Consider the following 13,517-nt stretch of genomic DNA (forward strand, 5'->3'; position numbering starts at 1 on the left):
AAGTCTTGCTTCCTCTATGAGATGAACAGTTAAATGAACCATAATAGTGAAGAATGATGGTGGGAATAACATCTCCAAGTGACAAAGTGTAACCACAATTCGTTCTTGAAGCGTATGAAGTTCCGAAAGATTTAAGCTCTTACCACAAAGGACTCTAAAAAACGAACTGAACTCCACTAAGATTGCAGTAACATGGTTTGGCAACAAGTTACGAATTGCTAGAGGTAGCAATTGTTCCATAATAATGTGGCAATCATGACTTTTCAACCCATATATTTTTTGTTTTTCCTCATCAACACATCTACTGATGTTACTTGCGTAACCATCTGGTACCGTAACACTCTTCAAGATTTTGAGGAATAACTTCTTGTTGTCACGGGTTAGTGAAAACAAAGCAAGGTTATATCTATCATTATCATCCGGCCAAAGATTAGACCCTATGCCCATTTCTCTCAAATATTTTTGGGCTTTAAGATTGTCTTTTGATTTAGACCTATCATGGAGCAAAGTATATATGATATTGTCAAAAATATTTTTTTCAATATGCATAAAATCTAGACAATGTCGCAACAAATTAAACTCCCAATATGGAAGTTCAAAGAATATGCTTCTTTTATTCCATTGTTTAGGTTCTTCTCTAGATCTTTTTCCAGTACCATTCAGCTTAGCTCCTTTCCCAAATGTAACATTAATATTTTCCACCTGCCTAAAAATATCAGATCCTGATAATTTTGATGGTGGATTTCGTTCCTCAGTGCTTCCATCAAAGCGAGCACGAATCAATCTAAGTTTGTGATTTCTACTTAGAAAGCGACGATGACCCATAAAACACCACTTACTACTATGAGGAAGACGACAAGGTTCCGCATCAAAGTTACAAGTAGGACAAGCTAATCCCGTATGCGTGTTCCAACCAGATAAAATGCCTAAACTAGGAAAGTCACTAATTGTCCACATAAGAGCTGCCCGCATTCTAAAAGTTTCGTTTGATGAAGAATCAAAAGTTTCCACACCATCATTCCATAGCTCTTTCAACTCCTCTACAAGGGGACGTAAGTACACATCTATATTGTTTCCAGGTGTGTTTTCAGATAAATCATATTGAGAACGACCCCCGATGGGAGAAATACTCGAAATAGCAATCCATAAAAAACACTGATATTGAGATCAGATAAAACAAAGTTACAGTCAAAAGGAATTACTGTTCGATCATTTTGACATAAAAAAAAATTCTGAAATTTCATTTCTTACGCCCGTAAAAAGTGGACCTAATCCTTCGGGGTGTGGCAATACACTGTGCTTGCCCGGAATGATCATTGATAGAATGAAAGAAGTATGCTTCATACACATCCAAGGAGGAACATTATATGGAGTTAAAAATACCGGCCAAATGCTATAGGTAGAACTAAGAGTTCCGAAGGGATTAAATCCATCTGTAGCAAGGCCTAAGCAAACATTTCGAGGATCTGAAGCAAAATCGGGATGCATTAAATCAAAAGTCTTCCACGCCTCACCATCTCTTAGATGCCTTATCAATCCATCTTTATTGCTTTCCAAAGCATGTCATCCCATATGCTTTGTAGTCTTACAACACATGAACAATCATTTCAATCTTGGTTTGAGTGGGAAGTAGCGCAAAACCTTAGCTGCTACCTTCTTTTTCTTATTGGGTTTCCACCTAGATTTACCACAATATTTGCATGCATCCAATTCATTTTCACCATCTCCCAAATATAACATACAGTCATTTGGTCATGCATCTATCTTGGTGTAGTTAAGACCAAGTTTATTAATGATTTTCTTTGACTCATAAACAGAAGGAGGCAACTTCACTTCTTCAAATGCATCTGTCAACAAATCTAATATCAAAGTCATCGCCTTGTCACTTAATCCACACAAAACCTTTATATGATATAATTTGATTATAAACTCCAGTTTTGTGTAACTGCTCCCTTCATACAATTTCTGATTGTCGTCTTTTAGAAACTCGTCAATGAAACTATGATCCTCCCTTCGCCCCTCATTTAGTATTTCATTTGTGCCATGTTGTTCTGATACACCTTCATTATTGACTTGTTGCTTATAATGCCCAAATGCATCATTCATCATTGTCTCCATTGGATTTTCATAATGACAAGCTTCTTCCATTTCATCTTGAGTTGTAGTAGACTCAAATACTTGTTTTTCACCATGAAGATTCCATATAACATAATTTAGGGGAAATGGTTTCTTAAGCAAGTGGTCATAAGCTATGTCTCTAGTTTGCCAATTCAGAAACCCATATTTGGACATGGACTGAATTGTATCTCCAATAGCGTCATTCTCAAAAGCAAAATCTAAGAATTGATTTAAACCAATTAAGTAGTCAAGTGTATTGTGTGGCTTAGAAATCCAAGTTTTATCCATTTCAACATATACCTAAACATTTTGAATATTAAATCATTAGGATGAGACAAAAATTAAAGTATATTCATAATACTTAGTTCAAAAATAAGACACACAAACACAATTTCTTATATAATATGTTCCTTTTATATGGTACTAACATACTGAATCTTTTCCCAATAAACTAACGCCTCCAAACTATTATATCATAATGTCTTCAAACTATTATATCATTGAAATCAATAGCTTCAGATAAAGGAGAGGTAATAAAGCAAGAAAAAACCTTTAGAGGAAAAGCTCAAAATGTGAGAAGTGCCCAATACTTCCTTAAAGCCCTGCAAATGAAAACAAGCATGTACTAGATAATGCACATATTCATGGATAATTCACAGACATTTATTTCTACCTGGAGTCCTAGATTTGTTTTTATGTACTAGTTATAACATACTTTAAGAAAATAAAAATGAGTTGGACAGTGACACACACTTTCAAAATGCATATTGATGGAGATTTGTTTATAATGCTTCCAATGTCCTTTATACGAAGAAAGTTTGGAGTAAAAACAGTGGTACATTACAGCTGCCTTAGGTTCCTAACTTCCTATAAGACCAACTTGAAATCTTAAGTATATAATGCAACATGAAGTTCCAAACGTTCGTGCTATACCTAGACTAAAAGCATGTCTTTGTATTTTAGTTATGAAGAAGGCCAAGAGAATAAAGTGGTAAGAGTTGTTAATAAAGAATAGCTCCCAATGTATTTTTAAGAATATATCAGTTCAAAAGCACAAAAGCAAGGGCATAAACACTGATTTTATTTTCTTTCATATATCAACTCCATTGGTTATTTGGTGATGAAGCAAAGCTATATGACATATACATGGTAAAGATATGATGTTCATCTAGAAAATGGGAACAAAAACAGGACATACAAATAAAAGTAGGCAATTTTTTATAGAAATATCATTGGAGATTTGTTTATAATGCTTTCAATTTGATAATAGTTAGTAAGTTCAAAAAATTCAAAAGTATGTAATCGTCTATTTTGCATGTTCGCTAACATACTCAATCTTTTCCCAATAAACTAATGCCTTCAAACTATTATATCATTGAAATCAATAGCTTCAGATAAAGGAGAGGTAATAAAGCAAGAAAAAACCTTTAGAGGAAAAGCTCAAAATGTGAGAAGTGCCCAATACTCCCTTTCCAATAATCCCTTAAAGCCCTACAAATTGAAACAAGCAAAGGGTAAATAAAAAACCCATCAATGGATTGTGACAGTATATTAAAGAGGGTAACAAAATTCAAAATTGGAGGAAAAGAGAACGTTTGAGAAGGAAAAGAGAAGCAACGAAGAGAATCAAAAACCGAACCTAGTGTGTTGAGGGAAGAGAAACAAACCAGCAAGAAGGGTTTGCGGCGTCTTTGCAAGGTTTGATGCGTCTTTGGAGGTTTGCTGCATGTTTGGAGAAGCTAGTGTGTTGGGGGTTTGCTGATTAGGTTTTCTAATGGGAAATTGATAGTGGAGGTTGAAAACCTTCACTAATTAAATAAAAACCTCTACTGTCCATTTAGTTAATTGTCTGACCCACCTGATTGATTTATTTATGGAGGTTTCAATAACCTCCACACAAAAACCTCCACAAAATACAAAATTTGTTGTAGTGTATAGTGGAAAATTTCTAAGAAGAAATCACAAATTTCTTGGCACAATGTCTTGAACTGGTTATTGAATATGGTATGAAGGGGATGATAAAGAGGGTTGGGTGGCTGTGACTTTCACACAACTTTTAAAATAAAGATTTTGAACCTTTAGATTATAACAAACAATCACTCACTTAAGGAAAAAAAAGTTTATAACAAACAAAAATAAGTTTCTTAAGGATAGAGAAAACGCAACCACTCTATTGTTCAAAAATAAGTTTATAACAAACAATCACTCACTTATGAATATTTCTTAAGGTTTTGTTTGAGAGTTATAAGGGAAAAGGAATGAGAGAGATCAAAGGATTAGGAAGGGGGAAGAATGGAAGGGAAAAGGAAAGAAATTTCCCCCCTTGTCTGAGAGTATAAAATTTAGAAGAGAAAATATAAACTAATGATAATGTAAGAATATTTTTTATTTTTCCTTTAAAAATATAATTTAAAAGGAAAATGAACAATAATGTATAATTATACTATATCACTAAAAATATTTAGCTATTTTGACATTTTATCTAAAAAATCCTAAATTGGGGAACTTTAAAAATAAACACATGGAGAGTTTTTTTGGTTTAAGAAACCCTCAAAAACCTTCCAATCTCCTTCATCCAACTCAGAAACAAAAGGAAGGCTTTCCAAAGTCTTTCCTACTTTTCTCTTCTCCTCTAAAACTTCACTCCAAAACAAAGCCAAGAGAATATTAATTATGTAACCCAAAATAGAACAGTTGCATTTAAAAAAATATATGCAAACACGTTTAAATTTCAAAGATATATGTTCGTGTGTGTAGTGTTCTCTATCAATGACCTTAAAATACTCTCTAAGATGGTCTACTATTTTAATACTAAAAAGTAATTCATTTTGTATGCTTTTTATTGCTTTCATTTGATTATATATATATATATATATATATATATATATATATGGAGTGTATACATATTTACACTAAAATACCAACAAGACGTTGATTTGGTGGTGTAAGATTTCGCTAGATTTCTAGAAATATAAAAAGGTTAAGGGTTCAACTCATGGGAGTGATACTTATTGAAAGGAAAAACTATGCATCTTGAGATATATTAGTTCATTATTCATAGAGTCAAAGAATAATATATTTGGTAGTATCAAAAAATATATCTTCAGTATACTAAATTTCTACTCATTTAGCCTTCATTTGATAGAGTAAAATTTGAGTGGAGAAAGAGTAAGAGGGAATGAAGAGAAAGAGAAACATTCTCCTATTTGGTTGTGGAGAGAAAAAGATAGTAGAGCAAGTAAAGAAAAAATACAATTTTGGATGAGATGTCAAAAATGTTCTTCAATTTTTTTTATCTAATTTTTAGTTTTAAATACTAGTGACATACATAAATCTCTTTTTAGTATAAGAAAAATATTAATTAAAAAATAAATTGAAATTTTAATAGAATGTGAATAATAAAATTTATAATTTAAATTATAGCCTTTATTTTTAGTTAATAATAAAACAAAATAAGTCTTCTATTTTCTTTATTTAGGAATATTCTTGTTAATAGACTATTAGTTGAATATAACATCATCTTTCTCTTGTTATATTTTATTTAACCAAATAAAGACTAAGAGAAATAAATGTATATTTCTCTTCATTTTCTTTCTTATCTTATACTAAATATTACAAAAATTTACATTTTCTTCTGTGATTTATCCTTTTCACTTTTTTTTCTGTCTTCTTATTTTGTTATCTGTAACCCTGTAAAACATTAAGGAGGGAAAATAAAAGTTTGCTTGTTGTTTGGGATTCCTTCCTTAAGTAGGGCAGTCCTTAGTGATACCCATATTGTCTCCTATAGTAGACTCAGCTATTAATTAATCTGTGTCGCTTTTGCATTTATATATGAACGGTGCAATAAGTGCTCCACTACTAGTCCTCACCCACTAAACCCTATCCTCCCAAACACTATTTAGGAAGCTGAACTCACCATCCATTTCCCAGTAAAGCTTTTTCAAATGAAAAAGAGGGTGCCATGTGATTAGCCTTTACCAACATTTTTATATTAAAAGTTAGGAGGTATCTACTTTGGAGTAAGTGAAAAAAAAATTATTCCATATTTTAATTATTCATTTTAGAAAAATTCAATAATTTGAATTAATGAAAATCTCAATCATTATATTTTCATAAAATGAATGACTAATATAAAAAATATGTTTTTTACTTGTTTTTGAAATAAGTAGATCTCCTTCCTTTTAAATTAGGGCAAAATATTGTTTGATCTTTTTTTATTTTAATTCATATAATTTGTTTTTGGTAGTGAATGTCAATAATGTGCAAAACAATTAGTATCAGATATGACACATTGATTAGGAGATTATACCTAAAATTTGATAAAATTTCAAGAAGAGAACATATACATGCCTATAATCATTTTGGTTTGAACTATAAGGGTACTTAGAAGTCCCATATTAGGAGAATGACAAACATAATATGCATTTAAACCAAGAGATTCTCTCATCTAATAGACTAGTATTTTAGGTTGGACTCTCCTCATGTGTTTAAGTTTTAACAATTGATGATTTCATTGAGATGTATGTCACGCAAAGGGATACCTATAACCTCAATTAATGTATGTTATTGAATACTGATAGGTGAGTGAAGCCGTCAAAAGAGAAAACGCTATCATCGTATCAGTTCGACAGAGTGACAGTCACGATGAACGTCGACTCTTAAAGGGCGACAATGTTAGGAGTCACACATTGAATAGAATGACAAACTCAATATGTTACTTAAGTCATAAGACTCTCCCACTTAATAGGCTAATTTTTTGGGGTAAATTCTCTTCATATGTTTAAATCCTAATGGTTGGTGGGAGTAGTTTTCTTCCAATCCTACCTATAAATTTTATGATATGAGAGAATAATGTGGATTGTTTAATCTTATCAACTAGCATACTTCATGTTTTTCTCATATCTTCTTCATAAGTTCTGATTCGTAATTGGAAATTAACCTTCGCCATATGTTCAACACACTTCTAAAATCTTATCATAAGTTTTCTAAGTTGCAATTCAAAATCTTAAAAGTTGGTAAATAATTTCAGTAATTTAAAAAATGAGAATAAAATATTTTTTGTATCATTAAATAGGTTATCTCCTCTAGTCAGTAAAATTATAACATGTGTCAATTTAATTATTTTTCATAAAGATATTTCTAAAAACTAAAAAATATAACACATATCGTAATTTTAATTTTAATAGTCAGATGAGATAATTTATCTCCTAATATAAAAAAATACTTCACTTTGTTGAGAAATTCATCATTAAATATATATTCCATGAATTATTTATCAACATTTAATTGTTATGGTGCTATAAATTATGGAGGGATTCCAACAATTGAAAAAAAAATCCATCCCATGAAAGAAGATAACCTAATGTAGTGCATGAAGTGTGTCAGCAGAAACACCATAATAGCAACCTCAGCTATAGCTCTGCGCTGGATCAAGTCCCAACAATACAAAAACTATAATTAAATTAAAATGCGTACGTGCTGGACAGCTTATGACCCTCTAGCTGTAAATGCTATCAACACGAAGCAGACAACCCAACAAAAGTTTCTGTTTCCCCAACTTCACTGCTCTCTGTGGTTGTACAAAAGAAAATATGAAGTGAGAAAGAGAAAGAGAAGAAATAAAGTTGATTTTAGTAATGTTTGATATAAGAGAATAATGAAAGAAAATGATATTTTTTCATCTTTCTCTTTTGTTTGGTTGGATAGAAAATGAGAAGAGAGATATTGTTATGATTCAAATAACAAAAATATTCCTAAAATAAAGAATGATAGGGAGAAATATTATTTTATTATTAACAAAAAAATAAAAATTATAATTTCTAAATGATATATTTTATTATAATTTCAATTAACATTTTTAATTGATATTTGTTTTATTTAAAAGAGAATTATTTATTTACTAGTATTTAAAACTAAGAAGTATATAAAAAGTTGAAGGGTATTTATGTTATTGTATGCAAAATTCCATTCCTCTCATTTTTTCACTAAAGGAGGAGAGAAAGATTTTTGTGTGGTCTCGTATATTTTTTATTCTCTACTTCATTTATCTCTTTTCAACCAAACAAAAGAAATTATCATTTCTCTTCAATCTTTCTCACTATTTTCTCTCATTCTAATTCTCCTCTACCAAGATAGGCTACATTTCTTTCTCTAAAAATTATCACCCCCTTCCATTTGTAAGCGAGAACAAAATAAAAAGAGAAAAAATATGAGAATGTAAATAAGAAGAGAGAAATAAATAAAATATATTCAATTTTTATGTTATTTGATTATAGAGAAAATAAATATGTGTTTTTTTGCTTGCTCTCTCCCTCCAATTTTCTCATTATATGAGAGGGGAAAATGTATTGGGCCCCACTAATAGTTTTCTTTTCTTATCCTCTTTACTAAACCAAAATGAGAAATGTGTTCTTTTCTTTTTAACTTCTCTCTTCCTTCCCTTTCTATGATACCATAGAGAGATTAACATGAAGTTATCATTTTGAATACAATCTATTTATTTTTTAACAACCAGATCATTATCCTTTTTAATATGGACAGAACTAATAATTGTAGAGAAAAATTGATAAAGATATAATATAAAGGCAAAATATGATTTTGGTTCCTCTAGCTTAATATAATAATAATAATAATTTTATTAAAAACAAAAAAAAAAAGAATTCAATAAGTTCATTAATTTGTTTAAAATAATTTAGGACAATACTTAAAAGAAATACTGCCTGGATATCATTTTAACAAATCAGATTTGTTCTGGACAATATTAATGATCATGGAAACATAAATAATAAAATATATACATAAATTTAATACAAATAAACATTAATTGTATTTTTCCAACTCATTCCCTAAAAATATAAGTGACCTACTTATTAGCTTGTTTGTTCAAACTTTTATTTGCATTGAATATTTAGATAAATTGGAGATTCCGAATCAGCTTTATGCTCCTTTTGGCCTAAAAAATAACCAGGACTAGTAAAAAGGACAAAGCTGAAGAGACGACAAATTTTAAAAAAGAAAAAAGAAACATAAGGTATAAGGTTTAATGATTTAAGGAATTAAGTGAAAAAATTAAGAGTTGAAGTCTTACCCATAATAAATATTAATATAGTAACATTTGTCTCTAGAAAAAATTAACAACACATTTCACTTGCTCTTTTTTTCATAAAAAAGAACATCATATAAGAGTGAAGTTCAGGGTAAAAAATTGCCAATACAAGTTTTCCTAGTTCCCAAAAATATTGTCTTCCTTCCAAACTTAGCTCCCCATTTTTCACTAACTTCCGAAATTCTACAATCTTAGATGTTGGGAAAAAATAAAGATACCCTAATATAATAACAAAAGGTTGTAGCACATTGCAATTAGGCTTTTTTCCATAATTAGGTTCCTTTCATGTCTTCATCAACTTGCTTTAAAGCCCCAGTAAAATGTAGTATACCAGCGTAATTGGTAGAGCAATTAGCATCCCAAATATAACCCTGCAACAAAATAAAATACAAAAAAAATTGAAACCTTTAAGAATTTAGAATACTTATTAGTGGAAGATATCATAATAATTTGTTACACTATATAATTCTATGGCCTAGTACATGTTTTATGATGAATAATAATGAAATGGATATTGAAATGAATAGAAGAATTTGAGTTCAAACCCAGTGCTAAGTATGTCTGGATGAACATTGTATTCCTTAGCAAAAACGAAGGGCACAATCCCTTGTGGCAGGGCGGCCTGAAAATTAACACAAACATACATTAAAGATTAGCACTATAGAGTGATAAAACCACAAACAAACTAAAGTTCAATATTAATAATTAAACATTAGCATATAAAATGTAATATTTATTCATTGTCAATGTAAAAATTTATATAACATCCACCGATTATTCGTATTGCGTTTTTAAAAAGTTAATGATTATTAAACATGAATATTAGATAATGCAGTGACAATGTATCAAACTCATAAGATGAGTGCATTTTTTTTTCTATAGCATATGTTCGACCTCTTACCTGAACAATAGCAATGTGCAACAGAACTCCCCTTAGTCCTACAACGATTGATGCAACAGCCATGACTGCAGGACCAGTAAGGAAACGAACTGCCATAGCAAAGGAAGCAACAGAGTTTCCACAAGCAATAATTCTTGGTTGCAATGCCATGAATAACCCTGCAAATTCACCAAGGAGTTCAAACCTCAAATCAGTATATGTTTACGAGTTTGTTATTGAAGGGTAATGAAGATAAGGGAAAGACTTCGAATCGATGAAATACACTTGTAAGACGACTCTCAATACCTCTCTTCCCATTCACCATAACATTATTGTAAATATAAAAAGGATAAGAAAAACAAATCAAGATATCATAGTAAACATACCAAGGCTAAACATTGCCATGCCAAGGCCTGCATTAGATAAGATTGATATTGAGCCAGCAACAATTGCAGGCATCACAACATTCCACCTGACAAACAACCAAGACATGTTACATTAAAATTAGTATTAAAACTTAAAATAACAACAATAATCAAGTCTTTATCCCAATAGCTGAAGTCGGTTACATAGATCAAATAACAAGGATTATTACATACCTGAATGAAATCAAGGACCAAGTAAGACCAATGAGGCTAGAGTAAGTGTTGGGATTCCTAATCAGCTTTCTCCACACCATTATCAAGATGAGTCTGGTCATAACACTAGTAGGTGGCATGGAAGTGGGTCTAGATTCACCTTCAGAATTTTTGGGGTGAAGTTCAGTTGTGGAGCTTGAACCAAGTTTAGAAAGTACTGGTCCCTCTTTGTCCACCCCATCTGTCACGGTTCGGTTTCTAAAGCTAAATTCATCGTGGCCAAACTCATCATAATCTGAACACCAAATTAGAAAATAATGGAAACCCAATGAGAGAAAAAGAAAATGACATAACCTAAACAAATCATTGACATTATTCAATGCAAAAGAGCCCAATTGCATATACAATGGGATTCACTCTAAGGAACATAAGAGCCCACACAAATAGTACTATATGTGAATGAGAAAAACATTAGTCACAATACAAACAAAGTTTAAACATAAAAAACAGCACCCCAACAACCATTTATAGAAGGGACAAAATAAGATGCACACTTGCATCATAAACCAGGAATGTCCAATAACAATAAATGATAAAAAAAATCATGTCAAATAATTAACAACATTCTTCATTGTATTTAAACAAATATAACTATCAAGTTCACACACTTTGAAGAACCAAAAAGTCTAAAACCACTTGTCTTTAAAAAAAAAGGTCAAACTGCACTGCACCAAAAACATATTGTCATATATGAATAAAATGAAAATGTAACATTTCGATTGGGTCGGAATAGGAATAAAACACCATTTAGAACAAATAATGTTCGTCCCAAAAGGGTAGTAGAGTTTTGAACCTTTGTGGTGAGAAGCTACCCCACCAAGCTCATTTCCATAATCACCACCTCTGAACACATGGATTCCACCTTCTGAGACAGGAGAAGCACTTGAACTCCAAACAAACATGTGTAGATCCTTTCCACCATCACCACCATTACCCTTCTTCTTAGACCCAGTAACTGGAGAAAAGATCCCATTATTTGGAGGACCGGGATAACCATTATTTGTTCTAGAAACATTACCACCACCCTCTTCATCATAACCCAAGTTTCCAAAATTTGATTGCCTTGGACTCACACCACTAATGTTCCTCCCATTCACCATGGAATAAAAATCACTGTGGTTAAAACTTGACCCTCTAGGTGTAGGGTTCCTAGAAGACTGAAGAGAGTAAATCTCAGCATTGGTCAAGTTAGAAGGCCTTGGTGTGAGTGAAACACCAGAGTTAGGACCATGAGACCTTCTAGAGAAAATCTCAGACCTTGAACTTGTTGACTTTCTCACAGTAACATGAAGCTTCCCATCTTCACCAACTTCAGCTTCAGTCTGAAGAGGTTCTTTCCCATCCAATGATAAAACATCAGAATCAACTTTGAATGATATAATGGATCCTGCAGTATCTGGAAACTGTTCCACTATCAAAAGCCTTGCACCCCTATACTCAAAAAGGAACAGCATCAAAGTGTACCATATGATACACTGAAGAACAACAATCTGAACCATAAGGGTACCTGATGAGTCACCATACATACCCTTAAGTAAGGGTATCCCCATAACAAGTGTGTTGGGTAGTGTAGACAAGGAAAATAGGGTTATGGACCATTCTAATGAACCCCTTGAACTGAACCTTGACCATATTGCAAGAACTATTAAGACTATGGTTTTTTGCAATGAATCTGCAGCTATGAACTTGTAGTTCATTTTGTAAGGATTATTGGTAGAGATAAAGTGGAATGAGAGGAGTGGAACTGCAAAGAGTGCAACAAAACGGTTTATCCCTGAACACTGGTCAGGGCTGAAGATTTTCCACCATTTTACTGAACCATATGCTAGGATCATGGCTACATAGAGTGGCACAACTGCAGTGAGGACATGGTACAAGTCTAAAAGGGTTATCATTTTATGGTTGAAGAGATAAACACAAACACTTTCTATGAGTTTAAAGAAGTAAACTAAACTAGGTTTCAAAGTATGGTTCTTTGTTTGGTACTAAAAGCTAGGTGGCTTTGATGTTGGAAAAGACCATAAAGAGTTCATCTTTTGGAGTGGAACTGTGGAAGGAGTTTGGTGATGAGAGAGAGGGAAGAGAAAGGAGGAAAGTATAAGAATGGAGAAGGTTTAGTTTATGGCATTTTAATAGCAAACAAAGAAGTAAAAGGTGAAGGCTTTTGTGAAGCTTTTATAAATGCTTTATGGTATTGCAAAGACGTATAAAACCTTCACACACTTTTTTCCCACTTCTTTTTCTGTGTGCCTTTGTAGTGTGGGTGATCAAAACATGGAAATACTAGTTTACTCTCTTTAGCAAATTGTAATCAAATTCAAAAAATTAGACTCATTCAATAATAATATTAAGGATCAAATATTAGACAAACATAATGTGACTTGTCTCTTATATCACTTATCATTTATATTGTAAGTATGTGCTTATTGAATTGTGTATATTATGCTTGTAATGATATTTCTTTTGTCAATTTATAAAGTTTATTTTGTTTGTACAATTTATTAATAATTTTATATTTTTAGTTGTTTTTTCAACTGTTTTTGCTATTATTTAGGTCAATTTGTATAAATGATTTATTGTCACAATGTGTATTTCATTTCATATATTATTAATTTTTTTATTTTTCATTATATATACATACAGTAAATGATTAACAAAATGTTTACATGTTTTATTTCATATGTCAAATTACAGATCAATAATAATAAATAATATTAAATTTGTTTATCTATACATTATATTTAATTGGGTATAGAGACGAGTTTGGTTCAAA

At 31.4% G+C, this 13,517-nt stretch overlaps 2 protein-coding genes across 2 annotated transcripts; both read right to left on the reverse strand.

Annotated features, from left to right (window-relative positions):
* On the reverse strand, positions 453–2,406 carry LOC109342310. The gene is made up of 4 exons (XM_019580321.1): positions 1,782–2,406; positions 1,384–1,466; positions 657–1,155; positions 453–493 (listed from the first exon to the last, which is right to left on the reverse strand). Exons 1-4 carry the CDS (start codon positions 2,404–2,406, stop codon positions 453–455), a joined length of 1,248 nt encoding a protein of 415 aa, XP_019435866.1.
* LOC109343305 (probable auxin efflux carrier component 1b) lies at positions 9,408–12,742 on the reverse strand. The gene is made up of 6 exons (XM_019581534.1): positions 11,538–12,742; positions 10,706–10,979; positions 10,493–10,578; positions 10,128–10,285; positions 9,772–9,848; positions 9,408–9,597 (listed from the first exon to the last, which is right to left on the reverse strand). Exons 1-6 carry the CDS (start codon positions 12,637–12,639, stop codon positions 9,531–9,533), a joined length of 1,764 nt encoding a protein of 587 aa, XP_019437079.1. The 5' UTR covers positions 12,640–12,742; the 3' UTR covers positions 9,408–9,530.

The sequence above is a fragment of the Lupinus angustifolius genome, chromosome LG03 (genome assembly GCF_001865875.1).
Source record: "Lupinus angustifolius cultivar Tanjil chromosome LG03, LupAngTanjil_v1.0, whole genome shotgun sequence".
Taxonomy (NCBI): Eukaryota; Viridiplantae; Streptophyta; class Magnoliopsida; order Fabales; family Fabaceae; genus Lupinus; species Lupinus angustifolius.

What these genes read in the sequence shown, in the direction of transcription:
- LOC109342310 (XM_019580321.1), bottom strand. Translation starts at nt 2,406, where the DNA reads ATGGATAAAACTTGGATTTCTAAGCCACACAATACACTTGACTACTTA. An exon ending in GAAAATCATTAATAAACTTG is followed by an intron (nt 1,467 to 1,781) that starts GTCTTAACTACA and finishes ATTTTGCTTCAG; the next exon opens with ATCCTCGAAATGTTTGCTTA. An exon ending in CTACCTATAGCATTTGGCCG is followed by an intron (nt 1,156 to 1,383) that starts GTATTTTTAACT and finishes TCTCAATATCAG; the next exon opens with TGTTTTTTATGGATTGCTAT.
- LOC109343305 (XM_019581534.1), bottom strand. Translation starts at nt 12,639, where the DNA reads ATGATAACCCTTTTAGACTTGTACCATGTCCTCACTGCAGTTGTGCCA. An exon ending in CATGGCAATGTTTAGCCTTG is followed by an intron (nt 10,286 to 10,492) that starts GTATGTTTACTA and finishes GTGAATTTGCAG; the next exon opens with GGTTATTCATGGCATTGCAA. An exon ending in TGCACATTGCTATTGTTCAG is followed by an intron (nt 9,849 to 10,127) that starts GTAAGAGGTCGA and finishes GTTAATTTTCAG; the next exon opens with GCCGCCCTGCCACAAGGGAT.